The sequence below is a fragment of the Hyla sarda genome, chromosome 5 (assembly GCF_029499605.1).
Source record: "Hyla sarda isolate aHylSar1 chromosome 5, aHylSar1.hap1, whole genome shotgun sequence".
Taxonomy (NCBI): domain Eukaryota; kingdom Metazoa; phylum Chordata; class Amphibia; order Anura; family Hylidae; genus Hyla; species Hyla sarda.
In genome coordinates, this window is record NC_079193.1 from 36,913,662 (window position 1) to 36,935,893 (window position 22,232).

General features: G+C 46.1%; 1 protein-coding gene across 1 annotated transcript in view; it reads right to left on the bottom strand.

The window, feature by feature from the left end:
- Positions 1 to 22,232, bottom strand: part of DNAJC1 (DnaJ heat shock protein family (Hsp40) member C1) — a 141,066-nt gene that overhangs the window by 37,769 nt on the left and 81,065 nt on the right. Inside the window, exon 8 of the mRNA XM_056519272.1 lies at positions 18,262 to 18,434. Within this exon, the coding sequence (XP_056375247.1) occupies positions 18,262 to 18,434 (173 nt within the window). The remainder of the gene's footprint in view (positions 1 to 18,261; positions 18,435 to 22,232) is intronic.

A 22,232-nucleotide genomic window follows, 5' to 3' on the forward strand; every position in this document is an offset into this window, starting at 1 on the left:
CGCGTTTCACGGTTACCCGCTTCCTCAGGCACCTGAGGAAGCGGGTAACCGTGAAACGCGTTGCATTGTGGGAATAAATCTTTTAAGCTCTTACCTGGTCTCAGCGCTCCTATCCATCCCGCACTGTTTGGAGATTTTCTGCTTTTATCGTGATTCTATTCCGGCGGGAAGAAGCTGCAGAGACCCTTTGATGACATGCTCTGATCCATTGTTGTACTTGGTTGCAGTACAACTCCATTTGGTAAGCGCAGTTTACACATAGCGTTACCAATTGCACCCTGGTGTTACACTACGAAGCGCATCCGTTTGTGCTTTTTATTTCAATAATGAAAAAGGACCAGATTTATCAAACTGTGTGCGAGAAAAACTGGAGAGATTTTTCCATAATAACCAATCAGAGCTCAGGTTTCATATCTTAACAAGCTCTGGTAAAGTGAATGTTGAGCTGTGATTGGTTGCTGTAGGAAAAGCTCTCACACGGTTTAATAAAATCAGGTCCAAAGAGAGAACAGGAAGTAAAAAATCTTTGCTAATTCATTGAAAAATTAAAATCTTGAATTGATATTTAATATTTAGAACATCTACTTCGTACTAAGATGAAGTAGGGCTGGGCGGTATACCGGTTCATACCAAATACCGAAATTTTTGTGCTGCACAATATGAATTTTTCCCCATACCGCAATACCGGTTTGGCCCCTCCCCCTTGGGAATGAATTATCAGTCCAGCGCTGCTGCGCTATCCCCACATCGGAGAACTAATCATATGTTACCCGCCAGCGCTGTTCTGCTCCCCCACAATTAATTATCAGCCCAGCGGGGTACTACTCACATGTCACCCGCAAGCACTGCCCTCCTCCTCTTTGTTGCGGGCCGCTGGCGCTGGAACTCTATACTGTATGAGAGTGGTCTCCAACCTGCGGACCTCCAGATGTTGCAAAACTACAACTTCCTGCATGCCACTGCTGTACGCTGTGTATCCCTATGCTTGGGCTGCAAAAGCTAAAGAAAATCAATTTCAACTTACCTACGCCGGCCTCACGCTGTTCCTTGGGACTGGAACGTCAGACAGCCGTCAGCCTATCACCGGCCGCAGCGATGTCCCGCCCCGGCCAGTGATAGGCTGAGCCCACTGTCATGTAAGAAGCGGCCCGCAACAAAGAGGAGGGGGGCAGTGCTTGCAGGTGACATATGTGAGTAGCACCCTGCTGGGCTGATCATTGGGGGGGGGGGGGGGGAGCAGAACAGCGCTGGCGGGTAACATGATGGGGGGGGAGCAGAACAGTGCTCGCGGGTCACATGATTTGGGGTGGTGAAAGAAATACCGTTATATACCGTGGAACCGCCATAAGTTACAAAAATACCGTGATACACATATTTGGTCATACCGCCCAGCTCTAAGATGAAGCTCCTTTAGCAGCAATTACAGCCTCCAGTCTTCTTAGGGATGAGGCCAAAAAGTTTACACAACTAAATTTGTGGAATTTTTCATCAACCAATATCCCTGCCCCCACCATGCTTCACTGTATGGATGGTATTGGGCAGGTGGTGAGCAGTGCCTTGTATCCTCCAGAGAGGACATTAAAATTGAGGTCAAAAGTTTGGTCTCATCAGACCAGCAAATCTTGTTTCTCACAGTCTGAAAGTCATTTAGGTGCAAACTCCAGACATGGCTTTTGTGCTTCTTTCTGACCTCTTTTCCATAAAGCTCAGATTGGAAGAGGTTACAGTGTTTTGGACCTTCTGGAAGTTTCTTCCTTCTGCACACAGGATTTTTGGAGCTCAGCCAGAGTGACCATTGGGTTCTTGACCATCTCTCTTAGCAAGACCCTTCTCCCTTGATTAGTTTTGCGGGGCAGCCAGCTCTAGGAAGACTCCTAGTTGCTCTATATTTCTTCCATTTAAGAATTATGGAGGGCACTGTGCTCTTCGGAATTTTCAGTGCAGCAGTTTTTTTGTCCCCTTCTCAAGATCTGTGAGATTCTGTCTCTGAGCTCTAGAGGTAGTTCTTTAGGCAGTTTCGTTATTTATGTAAAAACGAAACCCCCAAATGTTGTGTTTTTTTGTTTTTGTCTCCTGAAAACATTTTTTTTTTTTTTGCTTCACCAAACACTTTATGGTAAAATATGACAGGTGTCATTAGCAAGTACAATTGGTCCAGCAAAAAGCGAGCCCTTACATGGCTCTGTGGATAGATAAATAAGAGCTGTCTCTTAATTTTTTTGAAAATTACTAAATTAGTATGCTTAAAGGGATTATCTGGCCAAAGGTTTTTTTTCCAGCACTTAGCCAGTTAACCGTGTATAGAAAACACATTTTCACTCACCTCCTGCGCTCCAGCGGTGGCCAGTGATTGAATGAGGGGCAGTGTGACACCCAAGAGTCACGATTTCTGAGCAAAAGGAGGCTGCAACCGGGGAACGGAGCAGGTCACCAGAGCACAGGAAAAGTTTTTTTTTCATACGCTGGTAATGGCTAAATGCTGGAAAAAAACAACAACTTTCCACTGGAAAACCCCTTTAAGATTGTCCTCTTCTGACCCCTATAAGGCCATGTTCAGACTGCAAGTCTATTCTTTCTGCAGACGTGGCGTTATTGAAGAAATAATCTGGATAACCCCTTTAGGGCCATATTTTGCTGCATATTTTTTCCAGCTGATTTTTTTACCCATTGATTTCAACGAGTAGGAAAATAGGCAGCAGCAACCCCAAAAATGCATGCTGACCCTCTCCTATACTATTTTATTACTGCTCTTTAAAAGTCTTAAAAATTCTGAGCTGATCAATTTCTTAACTTTCCCTTAAGCCAGGGGTCTCAAACTTCTGGCCCGCGGGCCATTTGCGGACCGTGGAACGCAATTTTGTGGCCTGCACCAGGGATCTGGAATTTGTATCGCCCGACGCCCAGGACATGCAGTTCTAGGCGCCAGGCAGGTGATTTCTTCAGGCATTTAGCCCTGCTTCGGGCAAGCAGGGCTTAATACCAAAAGACTTCACACACTTCGGTAAAACACTGCTACATGGGACCCGGTACACATGACGGGGCAACCAGTCTTGCCCCGTCATTAAAATGTTACTTACATCTGCCTGCGGGCACTTCTGGCCAATCACAGCTCTCTGCGGGAAATATGAATAGGTGTGTGTGTGTGTATATATATATATATATATATATATATATATATATATATATATGGCAATGCAGGGGACCATAGAACAGCGGCCGGATGCCCGCATCTATACATTATACAGGAGAATCGCAACAGGTGTAAGAAGTGACACCCGGGGTGATCTGTCAATTAGTACAGGTACTACTACTCCCATCATGGAACGGTGTGTTCCATGATGGGAGTAGTAGTACTACCTAAAAAATGTAAAATGAAAACAAAAAGTGAAAAAAAAACACACACACACACACACTACATTTTTATTATTGTCAGCTACATTTTTAGTGCCCTGACCGCCCACATAAATTGAAATTTTATTAATAAAGGTATCTCCAAAAAAGAATAAAAACCCATAGACTTCTATGGGAGAAAAATGCCATAGGCACAACATGCTGCGACTTGGAAACGCAAATTGGAAAAAGAATTTTGAGATTTCTCATTGATTAACAGCTAACATCTGGCCGCAGCGTTTTTTCAAAGAAAAAACACCATGGGGGCTGTTTTGGGGTATTTTTTTTTTTGGGGGGGGGGTGTAATGCACAAAAAAAAAACAAGTGGAAACTTAGCCATAGAGAGCTTTAGAACTGTTATACATTAACCCCTTAAAGACACAACCAATTTTTTTTTCCTTTTGCATTATCTTATACCAAATATGTTTACTTTTTTTTTTTACTATGCTTTTTGGGGTAAACAAAAAAAAAAAAAGTCCATTTACATTTTTATTAGATTTTTATTAAGGGGGGGGGGGAGGAGGAGGGTGGACACACCATCTACTATAGCAGTCATTAGATTGCCAGTACCGTTCAGTACTATGCATAGGCAAAGCACTGATAGGTATTATCGGCTATCTTCTAGTCTGGTCTGCTGGAAGTAAGGCTAGAGAAGAAGACCCTGGAATAACAGCAGGAGCAGATGAGGGGACCATGCCACGGGCGATCCGATCATCCATTATAAGTGCTGCATTGCCACATTATAGGGTTGCACGATATGGGAAAAATGTGCCATTGCGATTTTGGGCCTAAATATTGCAATTTTGATATGCAAAGCAATGCGATATAATGAATAAATGGTGAAATCCCGCCATTTCATGTCCAATCGCCTCCATTTTACAACTATCCACCCATTTTATGCCACCGCCCATTTCACATTTCCCCATTTAATATCTATCTCCCCCTGTCACATTCTCCCTTCATGGTCGCATCTTCTCCCATCACACTTTTCCCCTATGTCACATACCCCCCATGTCACATTCTCCCCTCATGGTCACATCTCACCCCCATTGATGCTATGGACTGGCCCGCCCGTTCCCCAGATCCTGAATCCAATTGAGCATATCTGGAACCTCATGTCTCACTCCATCCACCAACGCCATGTTGCACCACAGACTGTCTAGGAGTTGGTGGATGCTTTAGTCCAGGTCTGGGAGGACATTCCTCAGGAGACCATTCACCACCTCATCAGGAGCATGCCCAGGCATCATAGGGAGGTCATAAAGGCACGTTGAGGCCACACACACTACTGAGCCTCATTGTGACTTGTTTTAAGGACATTACATCAAAGATGGATCAGCCTGTAGTGTGCTTTTCCACTTTGATTTTGAGTAGGACTCCATATCCAGACCTCCATGGGTTGATAAATTTGATTTCCATTGATAATTTTTGTGTGATTTTTTTGTCAGCACATTCAACTACGGTATGTAAAGATGAAAGTATTTCATACAATTAGTTAATTCATTCAGATCTAGGATATGCTATCTTAGAGTTCCCTTTATTTTTTGGAGCAGTGTACTACGTCTCAGATTTCAGTGTGGAAGCAAAGATTGAGTAGCACAAGTCATGAAAAACATAGCAGGAAAAAAACAGAATTGGCATGGTAACCTGTCCTGCCATAAAATGAGATGAGCTCATGGTTAAAGTGATCCATGCAATTAAGGAACCAAGCTCTTCCCTAAGGGAATAATAGAAATGTCTCAGCGTAAGCCTTAATACGGCGATCAGCGCAGACGTGTCCCTCAACTCCCCTTCATGACAGAGAAGCTTGTATTCAGGATTAAAAGTAGCAGGTTATTAAATCTGAGGAAAGTTTGTGGTGTCTGAATAAATTAGGGTTCCCCTTAACAATTACTATGACTTAAATTCACTGGAGAATCTGACAATTTATCTTTCTTTGAGTAACAGCTAAATGGTAGAAAATTTCTAATGAAGACTAAATTTTTGCATTCAGAAAACAAAACATTAAAACATTACGGTAATTAAAACACTGCAAAAATTCATCAATAGCCTTTAAGAAAAAAAATAAAAAGTTTGTATATTCAGACAAACGCACAAACAGGGTATGTTCACACTGAAGCAAATTTAGCAAGGAAAATGTCCTCACTGAATTCAACTTTGGATCTGCAATCTTCCTGCTCCATAGTGAATGGAGTAGCAATGATCTGGAATAGGCGCTTATGTCGCTGGTGGATTCTGCCAGAAGGTTAAACAGAAAAACCGCAATATGGTCAGTCCTCTGATCATTTGCCTAAAGATCAGCCTGAAATCTAACTGGATTATGCCCTCGGGATTTTACTATTACTGACTCGCCTGTGTACGTTCTCCAACCCATGCTATCTTTGTGCTAGTGCAAGAGACTGTCTGCATCTACGGCAATACGGAGGACAACTACTTGCAACATCGGCGGACTTTCCAGACTCACTGGGTCGGACTACTGCATTTAACTACGGCAGCTGTGTCCCCTAGTTGCAGGACAGATTCCAGACAGCCATCCCGGATGTAGAGATAACATCTAAGGACGGATGCTAAACGTTGAGCGGAGCAGTGTACCATCTTCCCCTATTAGTGCACGGAGAGGCCGGAACAAACTGTAGTTTGGGTAAATGCTGCCTATGGGATTGCTGTATATGCAATTTATATGAAATCTATTTGAATAGAATTTCCTTCCATAGGAAACAGTGATCATATTTTTCCTAGGATCTTCATGATAGGAATTTCTTCCAGGAATACCTTGTGCACAAGGATGACTGTATGGATTGTGTTCAATTTGTGAAAACTAATAGTGCTTATGGTGACATATGATTGTTATATGGTGTTATTAAATTTTTATATTTTATTCTATATACAAGGGCCCTGTGGAACAACATCATCAATATAGATTTTACATGTAATATATGCATTAAAAAGTCACTTTAATTTTCTTAATATAATTTTTTTATTCTTTCTCCCAATTGTGTTAAAACACTCAAAATTGCCATTGTGCATTATTTTGGGACCTAATAGTATGCACACAGTCTTATGACATCTGAGGACTGACCTTGTGGTTTTTATTTTTATAGGTCAGACATCTTATGGTATAGGTAAAGGTCCAGTCAACCTCAATTATTCAGTTGTGAGCTGCTTTTTTTTCTTTTTTAAATTGGAAGTTTAAACATGTTCAATGTATTAGTCAGATCCATGTTGAAAGTTCCATAGCGGAACTGCCACTGTGTACACACAGCAGAGGAAGTACCTTTAAAGGAATACTGCAGCCTATTAAAATTTATCCCCTATATGCAGGATAGGGGATAAGTCTATGATCGAGGGGGGTTCGACCGCTGGGACCCCCAACGATCTCTTGTACGGGGACCGGTTCTGCCGTGGCTCTGTGTGGCTAATGCTTGTGTCATCAACCTCACTAAGAGGTCGATAGACATGTCCCTTCCATTCACCTCTATGGAAGAGGCAGGGATTCACGAATGCTGCATCTCTGCCTCTCCCATAGAGATACGTGGAGGGGAAGTGTTGGTCGCATCGACATGCTGCGGCAGACATGCCTTCTGCACAGCGAGAGCCGCAGCAGAGCCGGGGCCCCGTACAGGAGATCACAGGGGGCTCACAGTGTTTGGACCGACCCCCGTGATCAGACACTTATCTCCTATCTTGCAGATAATAAAGTCAATGGGATTGTGCCACAAGATGGAATCTGTAACGAATTCCTCCTTGCAATTCAGTAGTGTGAATGAGCCCTTACAGTCAAGAATGATACATAAAAACACTTAACTAAACACTAAAGTTATAAAAGGAAGCACCCAGAGTGAAAAAGAGAGAAAAGAGCGAAAGAGAAAAAGGGACACCCGTAGAGAGAGCAAGAGGGAAAAGAAGGCGCCTAGAGCAAAAGAGAACAGGAGGCACCCAGAGCAAGAGAGAGAGAAGACAAGGCGCCCAGAGTGCAAAAGAGAGAAGAAAAGGAGGCGCCCAGAGTGCACAAGAGAAAGAGAAGGAGGTGCCCAGATCAAGAGAGAAAGAGAAAAGAGGCACCCAGAGCGCAAAAGAGAGAGAAAAGGAGGCACCAGAGCGAGAGAGAGAGAGAGAGAAAGAAAAGAAGGCGCCCAGAGCGCAAAAGAGAAAAAGAAGCGAGTGAGGGAAAAGGAGACACCCAGAGCAAGAGAGAGAAAAGGAGGCGTCCAAAAATTAAATAGAATGTCAAGATTAAGAAAGAAAACAGGGTTCATGGAAAAGAAAAATGAGAAAAATATAAATAAAAGCACATGCACACACACACATTTTGCTCTGTTGCTTGGTAGATGATTATTAAGAATGGTTGTTTGGCAACAGGAAAACACACAAGGTGAGAGATAAAAGCGTGTCGGGTAATGTGACAGGACGGTCCCCAGCCCAGAGATGTGAGGCAGGAAACAGATTGCAGTAGTTACATCCTGTGACATTACACACCAGCTACTGCAATCGTCTATGGTGACTTCTGATGAACGAGGAAAGATCTAAACATAGAATCTCAAATATCATAGTATCTGCAGACAGCAGCCCACAGGTGGATTACAGCAGCCGTGGGGCTACCTGTCACTATTTGCGTATTACAAATATGGATTACCGCTTCTCAGTTTTGCTGCTGGTAACCAAATCACTTCTGAAAGGCTTCATCCATTTCTAAAGCTCATAATCTGCGCAAGACGTCTGTGCAGCTCTTATAGCGGGAATTAAATAAGTAAACATGGCTGGGAGTGCGTCACTATGTTCAGACAATGTGAACAGAGTCTTACTTTTTTTATATTTATATATAGTTCTTATGATTTTGACTTTATATATCAAGCATATTACAACCATAAAACAAATATCAGAAAATCACGAAAGGGATTTGTTCAAAAAGTAGGATATATAATTGAACCGGTGTCAAAAAGTTATACAAATTTGTAAATAAAATCTAATCAAAATGTATGTCCTGGAGGGTGTCTGCTGCCACCTCAAGCCACGTCAGGAACTGTGTAGAGCAGTGTTTTCCAACCAGGGTGCCTCCAGCTGTTGCAAAACTACAACTCTATAAATGATAACCCGTATTTATCGGCGTATAACACGCAATTTTTAGGCTAAAATTTTTAGCCTAAAGTCTATGTGCGTGTTATACGCCGATACACCCCCAGGAAAGGGGCTGCCCCGTTGCCTCCCCCCATCCCCGGTGGCATAATTACCTGTTGCCGGGGTCGGGTCCGCGCTGCTTCAGGCCTCCGGTGTGTGTCCCCTTCGTCGTTGCTATGCGCTGCACGGCGCGACCCCGGCAACAGGTAATTATGCCACCGGGGATGGGGGGAGGCAACGGGGCACCGGCGCCGGCAATGGGTGCCGCTGCCCCTTCTCTCCCCCTAGCTGTCGGCGCCGCTTCTCTCCCCCTGGCTATCGGCGCCGGTACCGATAGCCCGGGGGACAGAACGGGCAGTGGCGCCAATAGCCAGGGGGAGAGAAGGGCCGGTAGCAGGGCTCTAGACCCCAGGAAAGGCAGGGGGAGAGAAGCGGGCAGTGACGGCCTCTCTCCCCCTGCCTTTCCTGGGGGTGTATCGGGGTATACACGCGAGCACACGCACCCTCATTTTACCATGGATATTTGGGTAAAAAACTTTTTTTACCCAAATATCCTTGGTAAAATGAGGGTGCGTGTTATAGGCCGGTGCGTGGTATACCCCGATAAATACGGTATATTACAACTATAAATTGTGTATAGTTGTAATCATATGGACCTATAAAGATAATGTCTCATTTTTAGAAAAAAGTGCACTGCATAAAAAAACAGAATTTTTCCATATCACCCCCCAAAAAATGGTATTAGTGAGTACTAGAATTAAAGTATCAGTACTCGTACTTAAAAAAAATATAGTAGTATCGGAACAAGGAGATTTTTTAACACTTACCGTAAAATCTCTTTCTCAAAGGATCCATTGGGGGACCCAGACAGTGGGTGTATCTTGCTGTCTCTAGGAGGTGTGACACTATGGTGATAAAAAAAAGTCAGCTCCTCCCGGCAGGATACACCCGTCTTCAAGCTCTGAGCTAGTCAGTTTAAGTTCCAGAGCAATAGGAGGAGACCAATAGGTCAAGGAAAAACCCCAAACTGTCTGAGAACCAGAAGAAAAAACATAACTGAACACACCCTCGGACAGAGAACCAAGGAAAAAAAACAAAAAGGGCGGGAGCTGTGTCCCCCAATGGATCCTTCGAGAAAGAGATTTTACGGTAAGTGTTAAAAAATCTCCTTTTCTCTATCGGCTCCATTGGGGGACACAGACAGTGGGACGTACCAAAGCCGTCCCCTTGGGTGGGCAGATAAGTAATCAGGCAGGCGGCCGATCCACTGCCGCCTGCAACACTTTACGCCCCAGGTTAGCATCAGCCGATGCGAAAGTATGAACCCGGTAAAATCTCGAGAAGGTGTGCAAAGACGACCAGGTAGCCGCCTTGCGAATCTGCGAGGCCGAGGCTCTATTCTGGAGAGCCCAGGATGCCCCAACAGAACGTGTGGAATGAGCCACAACCCTGAAAGGAGGAATCTTTCCCTTACAGCGATAGGCTTCCGAAATGGCGGACCGAATCCACCTAGAAATGGTGGCTTTGGAAGCAGGTTGTCCCTTGCGATGACCTTCCGTAAGGACGAAAAAGGAATCACAGTGACGAAACAAAGAAGTGATGGAGAGATAAGACCGAACAGCCCCGAACCACGTCCAGCTTGTGCAGTAAGCGCTCCTTAGGATGAGAAGGAGCCAGGCAAAATGACGGGAGGACAATATCCTCATTGAGATGAAAAGCCGAGACCACCTTAGGTAAAAAGGAAGGGTCTGGCCGGAATACAACCTTGTCCTGGTGGATCACCAGAAACAGAGAACGGCAGGAAAGAGCTGCCAATTCAGACACCCTTCGGATAGAGGTGATAGCCACCAGAAACGCCACTTTCCAAGAAAGGAGGCGGAGAGACACCTCTCTAAGGGGCTCAAAGGGTGCACCCTGAAGGGCACTCAGAACCAAATTCAAGTCCCAAAGAGGAGAGGGTGACCGATAAGGAGGAACAGCGTGCGCCACTCCTTGCAGGAAGGTCCGGACATGAGGATTAGAAGCCAGGGGCCGCTGGAAAAGAACAGTAAGGGCCGAAACCTGACCCTTAAGGGAACTGAGAGACAACCCCAGTTCCAACCCCGACTGCAAAAAGGAGAGAAGACGGGGAACAGAGAAGGTCACCGGGGAGAAGTCCTGTGCTTCACACCAACGAAAATAAGACCTCCAAGTAAGGTGGTAAATCCTTGCGGAGGAGGGCTTAAGAGCCTTGAGCGTGGTGCGAATGACTTGGGAAGAGAACCCGCGGGCCCTCAAAACCGCGGTCTCAACTGCCACGTCGTCAAATGCAGCGACTGTAAATTGGAGTGGCAAAGAGGACCATGAGAGAGCAGGTCCGGACAGAGCGGAAGGCACAGTGGAGTGTCGTCCAGTAGCCTGACTACGTCGGCGTACCACGACCTTCGGGGCCAATCTGGAGCTACCAGAATGGCGGGGACGTCCTCTGCCTTGAGCTTCCTCAGCACCCTGGGAAGGAGCGGAAGAGGAGGGAACAGAGGGTAGGGCAAACCCTGCCCAAGGAATCACTAGGGCGTCCACGGCCAGAGCCTGAGGGTCCCGGGACTTGGACACAAAAGGAAGGATCTTCCGATTGTGCCAGGACGCGAAGAGGTTCACGTCCGGAATGCCCCAGAGGTCACAGAGTTGCGTGAAGACCTCTGGATGTAGAGACCACTCGCCGGGGTCGGGTGAGGACTGACTGAGGAAGTCCGCTTCCCATTTGAGCACCCGCGATATGTGAATCGCCGAAATGGCCGGAACCTTGCTCTCCGCCCAGGAGAGAATCTTGGTCACCTTGGCCACGGCCGTGGCATTGTCCGACTGAACACTGACAGGAGGGACTGAAGATGGGACTCCCAATGAAGAAGACAAAGAAGAATCGCCCGTAATTCCAATATGTTTATCAGAAGAAGGGTCTCCTGGGGAGACCAGAGTCCCTGAACCGTCCAATCCCTGAACCCGCCGCCCCAGCCCGACATGCTGGCATCCGTTGTAACAACCTGCCAGTGAAGGGGAAGAAACGACCGCCCTAGGAGAAGAAGGGGGGAGCGGAGCCACCAGAGCAGAGACTGATGGACCCTGCGAGGGAGAACAATCTGACGATTGAGGGACAGAGGAGACCTGTTCCATCGGGAGAGAATCGCCAGTTGAAGGGGGCGGTAATGAAACTGGGCAAAAGGTACGGCCTCCATAGTGGCCACCATCCAACCCAGGACTTCCATACAAGTGCGGATGGAGACTGATACCTGGGTCCGAAGGGAGCGGACCCCCGACCGGAGCGGACCCCCGGCGGAAGACGAATTTGGGCAGAGGCCTTGTCGAAGTGAAGTCAGAAGGAAGGTCAGAGACTGGGTAGGACGGAGGACTGACTTGTCCTGGTTGACCATCCACCCGAAGCGAGTCAGAGTGTGGAGAGTGACGTAGAGATTTTCCAGAGTCTGGGCTCTGGTTGGAGCCTTGATGAGAAGGTCGTCCAGATAGGGTATCACCGAGATTCCCCTCGACCATAACAGGCCCATCACCGGCGCAAGGACCTTTGTAAAGACCCGAGGAGCCGTGGCTAGACCGAAGGGGAGGGCTACAAATTGAAAGTGCCCTTCCGGGACCGTAAAGCGGAGGTACCGATGATGGCCCGGAAATATTGGCACATGGAGGTAGGCATCCTTGATGTCCACCGATGAAAGGAACTCTCCTTGTTCCAGGGACGCCACCACCGAACGGAGAGAGTCCATTCGGAAGTGGCGGATGAGAAGATGATGGTTGAGACGCTTGAGGTCCAAAATTGGGCGCACAGAACCGTCCTTCTTTGGGACCACAAAAAGATTTGCATACAAACCCCGAAACCGTTCCCCCTGGAGGAACAGGAACAATAACCCCCTGGAAAAGCAGAGACTGGAGAGCCGCTCGAAACTGTTTGGCCAGGAGGGGACCGGGGGGCCCGGGAGCGAAAAAAGCAATCCCTCGGAAGGGATGCAAATTCGATCCAGTAACCATTGGACACCACGTCCCTGACCCAAGAGTCTTGAATGTGAGAGGTCCAAATGTCTCGAAAAAGCAAGAGACGACCTCCCACCCGAGAAGAAACCGTGGGTGGGGGCCTCACGTCATGCAGAAGTGGGCTTGCGGTTGCCTGATTTGGGTGCAAAACGGCCGGACCAGTTGGAGTCCGACTTCCAAGACGGGCGAGCCCGGAACGAGGGAGCCTTCTTGTCCCACGAGGGCACCTGCCCGGACCCTTTGTTGGAGCCAGAGGTTCAAAATGACGAAAGGAGAAGGCCCTCCTTTGGGAAGTAGGGCGAGTCTTATTTTGAGGTAACATGGAATTCTTACCTCCCGTTGCCTCGGAGATAATCTCATCAAGGCGTTTGCCAAAAAGACGGCCACCCGTAAAGGGAAGCTCAGTGAGAGACCTTTTGGAAGCGGCATCCGCATTCCAAGCTTTAAGGCACATAGAGCGACGGGAGCTGCTAGGTGACCCACAGCAAAGGCAGAACAACGGGCTGCCTGCATGGAAGCTGCACACAGAAAATCCCCAGCTTTAGAGCATTGGGGAGCAAGAGCAGATCGATCCTCTGGGGGGGGGTATCCCACTAAGATATCCTGATGGAGCTTTAGGCACCACTCTGACAGGCCCTTGGACACCCATGTCGAGGCGAAGATGGGAAGAAGAGAAGAGCCAGCTGCTTCAGTGGCAAACTTCGCTAAGGATTTTACCTTCTTGTCGTGGGATCCTTGACGCCAGAGGCAGTGTAGTCGCCTTAGAGATCCTGGAAATTGGCGGATCCACTGAGGGAGGGGAAACCACCTTAGTGACAAAGACCTTGTCAAATGGATAACATTCTCGAATTGTCTTGATTCCCGGGAACCTCTTGTCTGGATGTTTCCATGCGGTTTCCAGAATGTCATCAAAGTCAGCATGAGAGCTGAACTTTTGAGGTGCTGGCTTAGCACGATGAAAGGATACTCCTGGATTGACATCCGAAGATCCTGGGTCCTCTAAGTGAAAGGTGTCTCTTAGGACTGTCACCAAAGAGTTCACCATTGCAACTGAGTCCGGGCGGTCCTCTGAGTCAGATGCCGGCTCGGAAGCCTCGTCCACCAGTTCACCAGGGGAATGAGAATGAGTAGAGGCAGTCCTGGAGGGGGGCGACCCTGACCGAGTACGCAGCTCTGGCGTGGCAGAGCGGCGACTCCGAGAACGTCCTCTGGAGGAGCGATGTTTGTGTCCAGATGACGTGGGGGCGGGACCCACGAGGGGAACACTCACATCTATCTGAAGACTCATTGGAAGAGTCAGACGAGGCACCCCTAGGACGCTTGTGAGAGCGTGAAGTATGTGGAGACGAGGAGCGGGCCCTTCCAGAGGTCCTGCGCAGGGAAAACCCTTTCAAGGCGGACACCACTTCCCAGGAGGCCTCAGCCACCGAGCAGGAGACTTGGTTCAAGTCAACCATATACTGGGACAGGGAAGAAACCCAGGCTGGTGGAGCGGCTGAATCCACCGGGACCGAAGGGGCATCAGGGGGTCTGGGGGAGCAGTGGAGCAGGCAGGGCAAGAGGGCTCAGCAGAGCCAGACATCTTGGTATTACAGTGCTTACAGAGATAGTAAGTCACTGAAGTTCCAGGTCTCTGTTTAGAGGGAGGAACAGCTCTGGGTACGGACATAATGTAGGAGATAGGAACTTTCTCACCCTAGTCTGTGTCCCCTGTCAGCTGCAGTGAGGAAACTAGCTCTGTGCAGCTAGAGAGAGTGAAACAGGCCAGCCAACAGGAAGAGAGGGGCGTGCCTGAAGCAAGGCACTAAGTAACTGACCTGAAAATCGCGCCCACGGCGCTGATTGGAGGCTGCTTCGCGTCTCTGATCGCTCCCAGCCCAGTGGGTGGAGCTACAGACCAGCTGAAGAGAACTGTCATGGCGCCCGCTCCTTGTCCCGAGCGCACCTGTCGGCCGCTTGTGCGCTCGGGGGAATAGAGCGTGCGGCCAAGCGCCGGCAGAGACTGCCGGAGAAAAGAAAGTAAGCCGGCTCATGTCAGCCGCGTATAAGGCGCTGCTGGCAAAGTGAAAGTAAGCCGGCGCTGAGTGCGTGCCGCGGCTGACAGCCGCATATAAGGCGCTGTAAACGAAGTAACACCAAGTACACACACACATAAGTGAAGTGCCGGGAATAAGGCGCTGTGGACGTAGTCGCACCAAACACACACACACGTGAAGTGCCCCATATAAGATGTCATTTCGGGTGCCACTGCTCCCCCAAAATAAAGTGCAGCCCCTGTAAGCCAGCCCAAAACCTGAAGGTGGGCCAAAACAGGGGGTCTCCAGAGGTTGTGAGTCAGTACCTATGGGGAAAGTACTTACCTCAGTCAGAAGAACTTACCTAATGGAGTCTTCAGTGAAGTCTTCAGTCAGCTTTAGTTACCTGCATCACATCTGGCTGCTATGTGCGAGCGAGGCGAGCAGGGAAATAGGGCGACCTGGACCCATGAGGTACCAACCCAAGCGCTGACAGTTGGCGAGGGGGGGTTAACAGCGCATATACGCAATGTCTGTGCCCCCTTACTCGCAATGGGGAAACGGGGAACCGCAGTCCCTGAGTCCCCATCTGAAAACAGAAAAGAAAAGGAATAAAAAACTAACATGTCCCTAACTAGGAAAACAACAAAAAAAAATCAGAAGACCTGGTCTGGAGCAATCCAGACCACGTCCACCTCCTTCAGACACTAAGCTTAATCTGACTAGCTCAGAGCCTGAAGGCGGGTGTATCCTGCCGGGAGGAGCTGACTATTGATCAGTGCTATGAGTAGTGAACAGTAGTAGCAATCAAATGATTGCTACAAATATAAAAAAAAGTCGGAAAAAAAGTTTACAAAATTACAATTACAAAAACCCACTACCCCCCCCCCCCCCCCCAATAAAAATGTAAATTGCCCCTTTTTCTTTTTTTACCTCCAAAAAGCATAAAATAAATTAATAAACATATCTGGTATTGCCGCGTTTGTAAATGTCCGAACTATCAAAATATAATGTAAATGATTCCATACTGTGAACAGCGTAAACGTAAAAAAAATAAAAATAAAAAATTTACAAAAATGCGATGTTTTGGTCACATGAAATTGCAAAAAAATTTTTTTTTAATGCAATCAAATTGTCCCATATACCAAATATGGTACCAGAACAAGGCGCAAAAAATGAACCCTCATACAGCCCCGTATACGGAAAATTTAAAAAGGTCATAGGGGGTAAAAATAGGGCAATTTTATACTTATTTTGTGGTGGTACAGTAAGTGGTACAATAACAATAAAAAAATGTAATCATGGGCATCATTTTAATCGTATTGACCCACAAAATAAAGAAAAAAATGTCCTTTTTACCATACCATACCATTTTTACCAAGTGTAGAGCGTGAAAACTGAACGCTCCAAAATTTGATACCGTATATACTTGAGTATAAGCCGACCCGAATATAAGCCGAGGCCCCTAATTTCACCCCAAAATCCCAGGAAATTGACTCGAGTATAAGCCTAGGGTGGGAAATACATCATCCCCCCTGTTATCATCCAGACCCCCGTCATTAACACCCTCATCATCATCACCGCCTGTCATCATCCCACACCCCCCCTTCATCATCCCCTTGTCATCATCCCACCCCCCCCCCTCATCATCCCCCTGTCATCATCCCACACCCCCCCCTTCATCATCCCCCTGTCATCCCACCCCCCTTCATCATCTCCCTGTCATCATCCCACACCCCCCCTTCATCATCCCCTTGTCATCATCACCACATGTCATCATCCCCCCCCCCTCATCATCCCCTTGTCATCATCCCCCCCCCCTCATCATCCCCCTGTCATCATCCCACACCCCCCCCTTCATCATCCCCCTGTCATCCCACCCCCCTTCATCATCTCCCTGTCATCATCCCACACACCCCCTTCATCATCCCCTTGTCATCATCACCACATGTCATCAGCCCCCCCCCCCCTTCATCATCACCACTTGTCAATGTCTGATACAGTGGTCTTCAGCCTGCGGACCTCCAAATGTTTCACAACTACAACTTCCAGCAAGCCCGGGCAGCCATCGGCTGTCCGGACGTGCTGGGAGTTGTAGTTTTGAAACATCTGGAGGTCCGCAGGTTGAAGACCACTGCGGCCTTCAACATCATCCAGACCCCCCACCCCCTTTAGTTTTGTACTCCCCTCCGCTCGGCGGGACGTTAGGGTGCACTGGTCCGGTGCTGCAGGACTATCCGGTGGGATAGTCGTTCCGGGCTGTCCATCTTCACCGGGGGGCCTCTTCTCCATGCTTCGAGCCCGGGAATAGAGGCGTTGCCTTGACGACGATGCAGAGGGACGTTGCTAATGAACGTCCCTGTGCGTCGTCGTCAAGGCAACGTGACTATTCCGGGGCCGGGCCCGAAGCGCAGAGAAGAGGCCCCCCGGTGAAGATGGCAGCCCGGACAGTCCTGCAGCACCGGACCAGCGCACCCTAACGTCCCGCCGAGCGGAGGTGAGTACAAAACTAAAGGGGGTGGGGGGTCTGAGTGATGTCGAAGGCCGCAGTGGTCTTCAACCTGCGGACCTCCAAAGGTTTCAAAACTACAACTCCCAGCAAGCCCGGACAGCCGATGTCTGCCCGGGCTTGCTGGGAGTTGTAGTTTTGAAACATCTGGAGGTCCGCAGGTTGAAGACCACTGAGGGCGGAGAGTTCACTCGAGTATAAGCCGAGGGGGGTGTTTTCAGCACGAAAAATCGTGCTGAAAAACTCGGCTTATATTCGAGTATATACGGTAAATAAAAATTTTCCTTTCAATTTCCTTAAAACACAATTTTTTGGTGTTTGCCTTACATTTTATGGTAAAATAAGTGATGTCATTACAAAGCACAATTGGTCATGCAAAAACAAGCCCTCACATGGGTCTGTGGATGGAAATATGAAAGTTATGATTTTTAGAAGGCGAGGAGGAGAAAACGAAAACGCAAAAAGTTAAATTGGCTTTGTCCTTAAGGAGTTAAAGCCTAATTTAATTTCTTTCCCCATCTCCTATTAAAAGCCATAAAGCTTACAGGCCTTGTTTTACGGGGGACAGAGTGTACTTTGTAATGACACCCTTCATTTTATCACAAAAGCCACAGCAAAAAAATATTTTTATATATATATATATATATATATATATATATATATATATATATATATATATATATATAAAGTTTTTGCATCTGACAGTGCCCATTTAAACACTTTTTAATACTATTATAAGCAATCACTGGATTGCTTCTATTGATCAGTGCAAGGCTACATACAACATTACCCATGAAATGACAATTCTGGAGCATCTTTTCTTAGAACTCTGCAGTGCATTGTTCCTGTTTTTCCAAATATATGAATAGATGGACAACTGGACACTGCAATTCCCTTTTATGATGGGGTGAATCTGACATTAACCAATCAGAGCAATCTGTACCACACTGACAAGGAAAGTCAGAAACATTTAGTTTTTTAGTTTATTTAAATGACAAATTTCCAGGAAAAATAGCACAACGAAGAGCTCTTAGAAAATATGCTATAGATTTGTTACTTATTGGAGATTGCAAGTATTTTTTTCAAGACAGAACAGTTTTTTTAAAGTTTTGCTACCCTTTATATGTTTTATGTGTCAAGTAATGATTGACAAATATAAAGCCCTAAACATTTAGATCATTCACACTTCTACATATTTTAATAAGTTTCTTTTACCTTCTTTTTCTGTGTTTTATTACGATTTTCCAACCAATCGTCCATTTGCTCTTCTATGTCCTCAATGCTGACGCCATGATCATATGACGGGATGTAAGCACCAAAATTAGAGTCGGTAGCTGAATAGACAGGAAATTCAGATTTTGGCTTTTTCACTTTTGGCTTCTTCTCCTCTGTAAAGATAAAACAAATAAAAAAATGTACTTAAACTACTTCAATGTCAAGCTGCCATTCACCACTAGAGATGAGCGAACTTACAGTAAATTCGATTCGTCCCGAACTTCTCGGCTCGGCAGTTGATGTCTTTTCCTGCATAAATGAGTTCAGCTTTCAGGTGCTCCGGTGGGCTGGAAAACGTGGATACTCTTTCCTAGGAATGTATCCACCTTTTCCAGCCCACCGGAGCACCTGAAGGCTGAACTCATTTACGCTGGAAAAGTCATCAACTGCCGAGCCGAGAAGTTTGTGACGAATCGAAATTACTGTTAGTGCGCTCATCTCTATTCACCACTATACACGGTAGGCTGTGATTTTGTTTACCACTAGATACTTTGCGTTACAATGATCTCCAGTGCCAGATTTAAGTGATAGACCGTGACTGTTAAAGAAGAAATCTCATGCCCAACAGTACAGAAAAACTCTCCCATAGCCGGACAGCTCTCCCATAGAGACAAATGCGTGGGGGTCGTGACGTGCCACTCTGTGGGAGAGCCGGGGCTCCGTACAATCGTGGGGGGCCACAGCGCTCGGACCCCCAATGCACCCCACCCCCCACGCGATCTAAAACTTTTCAGTACTGCCGGGCATGAAACTTGTCTTTCAAGTCCCTCTGTGGCAGTGTTACCCAATCAGGGTGCCTCCAGATGCGGCCAAACTACAGCTCCCAGCATGCCTGGACAACTTGAGTTCTTGTCCGTATCAGGAACAGTTCATAGCAGGAGCAAATCCCGAAAGTAAACCTCTCCTGCTCTGGACAGTTTCTGACACAGACCGAGGTGGCAGCAGAGAGCACTGTACTCAAACTGGAAGGAACTACACAACTTCCTCTGGAGAATACAGAAGGGTTCAGATTTTTAAATAGGAGTAACTTCAAAATCTGTATGACTTTCTGGTACCAACTAATAAAAAAAAAATTTCCTCTGGAGTACCCCCTTAGGGTACATTTACACGTACAGGATCCTGCGCAGAAAATCCTGTGCATCAAATCTGCATACGTGTGAACGTATCCTTAGGGTCTATTCACACCTACAGTATTCTGCGCAGATTTGATGCGCAGGATTTCAAGCTGTGTTCTGTTATTCAGTTTACATTGAAATCTGCAGCAGAAAATCCTGCGCATCAAATCTGTGTAGAATACTGTAGGTGTGAATAGACCATTAAGGAGTAAATTGAAGGAGTCAAAAGTATGTGACATCTTGTAGCACAACAGCTCTTTTACTAGTACCATTGTAATTTATGCTTTTATAGTGTGTTATTTTATGAAGAGGCAATACCTCAGAATCGGTGGGGAACCAGGTTATAGACCCCTTTGATGTGCATTTTATGGCATAAAATGTGGTTATAGAAAAAACCTTTAATGTTACAAAAACATAAATTACAATCCCTACATAACATCATAGTCTGGGATACTAGTGGCAGGTCCTCTAAGTGGAGCATCTGCCTTGGATACACTACACATGGCAAACACTCCAAGTTGATAAGAAACAGTTTATACTTTAACTCTTCACTTCCCCCGGCCAACAAAGTGCAGTTTTGCATCATTATGTGTAATGTCAGACATGGACACAGACAATCGCAACACTACGGATACGTTTCCACAAAACCTATTTTCTGCAGTTTTTTAACTGATCGGCACTTTAAAAAAACTGTCCCATCATTTTGCACTTTAAGATGCAGTTTTGTGGCTCTCATCCCCACCCCAAATAGTGACTTAAAGAGGTTATCCAGGAAAAAACTTTAATTTATATATCAACTGGATCCAGAAAGTAACAGATTTGTAAATTACTTCTATTAAAAAATCTTAATCCTTTCAGTACTTATGAGCTTCTGAAGTTAAGGTTGTTCTTTTCCGAGTGCTCTCTGAGGACACGTGTCTCGGGAACCGCCCAGTTTAGAAGCAAATCCCCATAGCAAACCTCTTCTAAACTGGGCGGTTCCCGAGACACGTGTCCTCAGAGAGCACTCGGAAAAGAACAACCTTAACTTCAGAAGCTCATAAGTACTGAAAGGATTAAGATTTTTTATAGAAGCAATTTACAAATCTTTTTAGCTTTCTGGAGCCAGTTGATATATATATATAAAAAAAAGTTTTTTCCTGGATAACCCCTTTAAGGATTTCTATTGAAGAATTGGGGGGGAAAAAAAACCTCCAAATTTTAACCCCTTGGGGACGAAGCTAATTTTTACCTTAAGGGTGCGTTCACACGCTATTTGTTCTTGCGGGTTTTCCGCTGCGTATTTGAAAGTGGGCGGGCTCTTCTCGGCTGTCTGTAGCAGATTTTCCACGGCGGAATTTACGCTGCAGAAAATCCGCCACAGTCCCTACTGACTTCAATGGGCCTTGCGGCTGATTTTCCGCAGCGTAAATTCCTCCGTGGAAAATCTGCTGCGGACAGCCGAGAAGAGCCCGCCCCCATTTAAATACGCAGCGGAAAACCCGCAAAAACAAATAGCGTGTGAACGCACCCTTAGGGTGCATTCCCACCTGGTGTATATGCAGTGTATTTCACGCTGCGCAAAATTTACAGCAGCAGCGGGAAATACGCTGCCTATTCTTTGCTCACCATACACACAGGGCTTTCCGGCGGCAGCCCCATGTGTGCAGTGAGTTTTGAAGGCGAAGCCACGCGTCACAGTCACGCCGGCACACGGCCCATCCTCCAAAACTCACTACACACATAGGGCTGCTGCCGGAAAGCCCTGTGTGTACAGTGAGCAAGGAATACGCAGCTTATTTCGCGCTGCTGCCGTAAATTTTGTGCAGCCTGAAATACTGTGCGTATACCCCAGGTGGGAACGCACCCTAAAAGGGTATTCCAGGAAAAAAAAATTTTTTTTTTATATATCACCTGGCTCCAGAAAGTTAAACAGCTTTGTAAATTACTTCTATTAAAAAAATCTTAATCCTTTCAGTACTTATGAGCTACTGAAGTTGAGTTGTTCTTTTCTGTCTAAGTGCTCTCTGATGACACCTGTCTCGGGAACTGTCGAGAGTAGAAGCAAAGCCCCATAGCAAACCTCTTCTACTCTGTGCAGTTCCCTAGACAAGCAGAGATGTCAGCAGAGAGCACTGTTGCCAGACAGAAAAGAACAACTAAACTTCAGCAGCTGATAATTATTGGAAGGATTAAGATTTTTTAATAGAAGTAATTTACAAATCTGTTTAACTTTCACGAGACCAGCCCATTTTTTTTTTGCACATCTGACCTCTGTCACTTTAAGCATTACTAACTCTGGAATGCTTTTACTTATGAATTTGATTCTGAGACAGTTTTTTCGTGACATATTCTACTTTATGTTAGTGGTAATTTTTTCTCGATACTTGCATAATTTCTTGGAGAAAAATTTCATGAAAAAATTTGAAAATTTAGCATTTTTCTAACTTTGAAGCTCTCTGCTTGTAAGGAAAATGGACATGCCAAATAAATTATATATCAATTCACATATGCAATAGGTCTACTTTATGATTGCATCATAAAGTTGACATGTTTTTACTTTTTGAAGATATTAGAGGGCTTCAAAGTGTAGCAGGATTTTCCAATTTTTCATGAAAAATTCAAAATCAGACTATTTTAGGGACCAGTTCAGTTTTGAAGTGAATTTGAGGGTCTTTATGTTCGAAATACCCCATAATGGACCCAATTATAAAAACTGCACCCCCTCAAAGTATTCAAAATGTCATTCAGAAAGTTTAACCCCTTAGGTGTTTCACAGGAATAGCAGCAAGGTGAAGGAGAAAATTTAAGATCTTC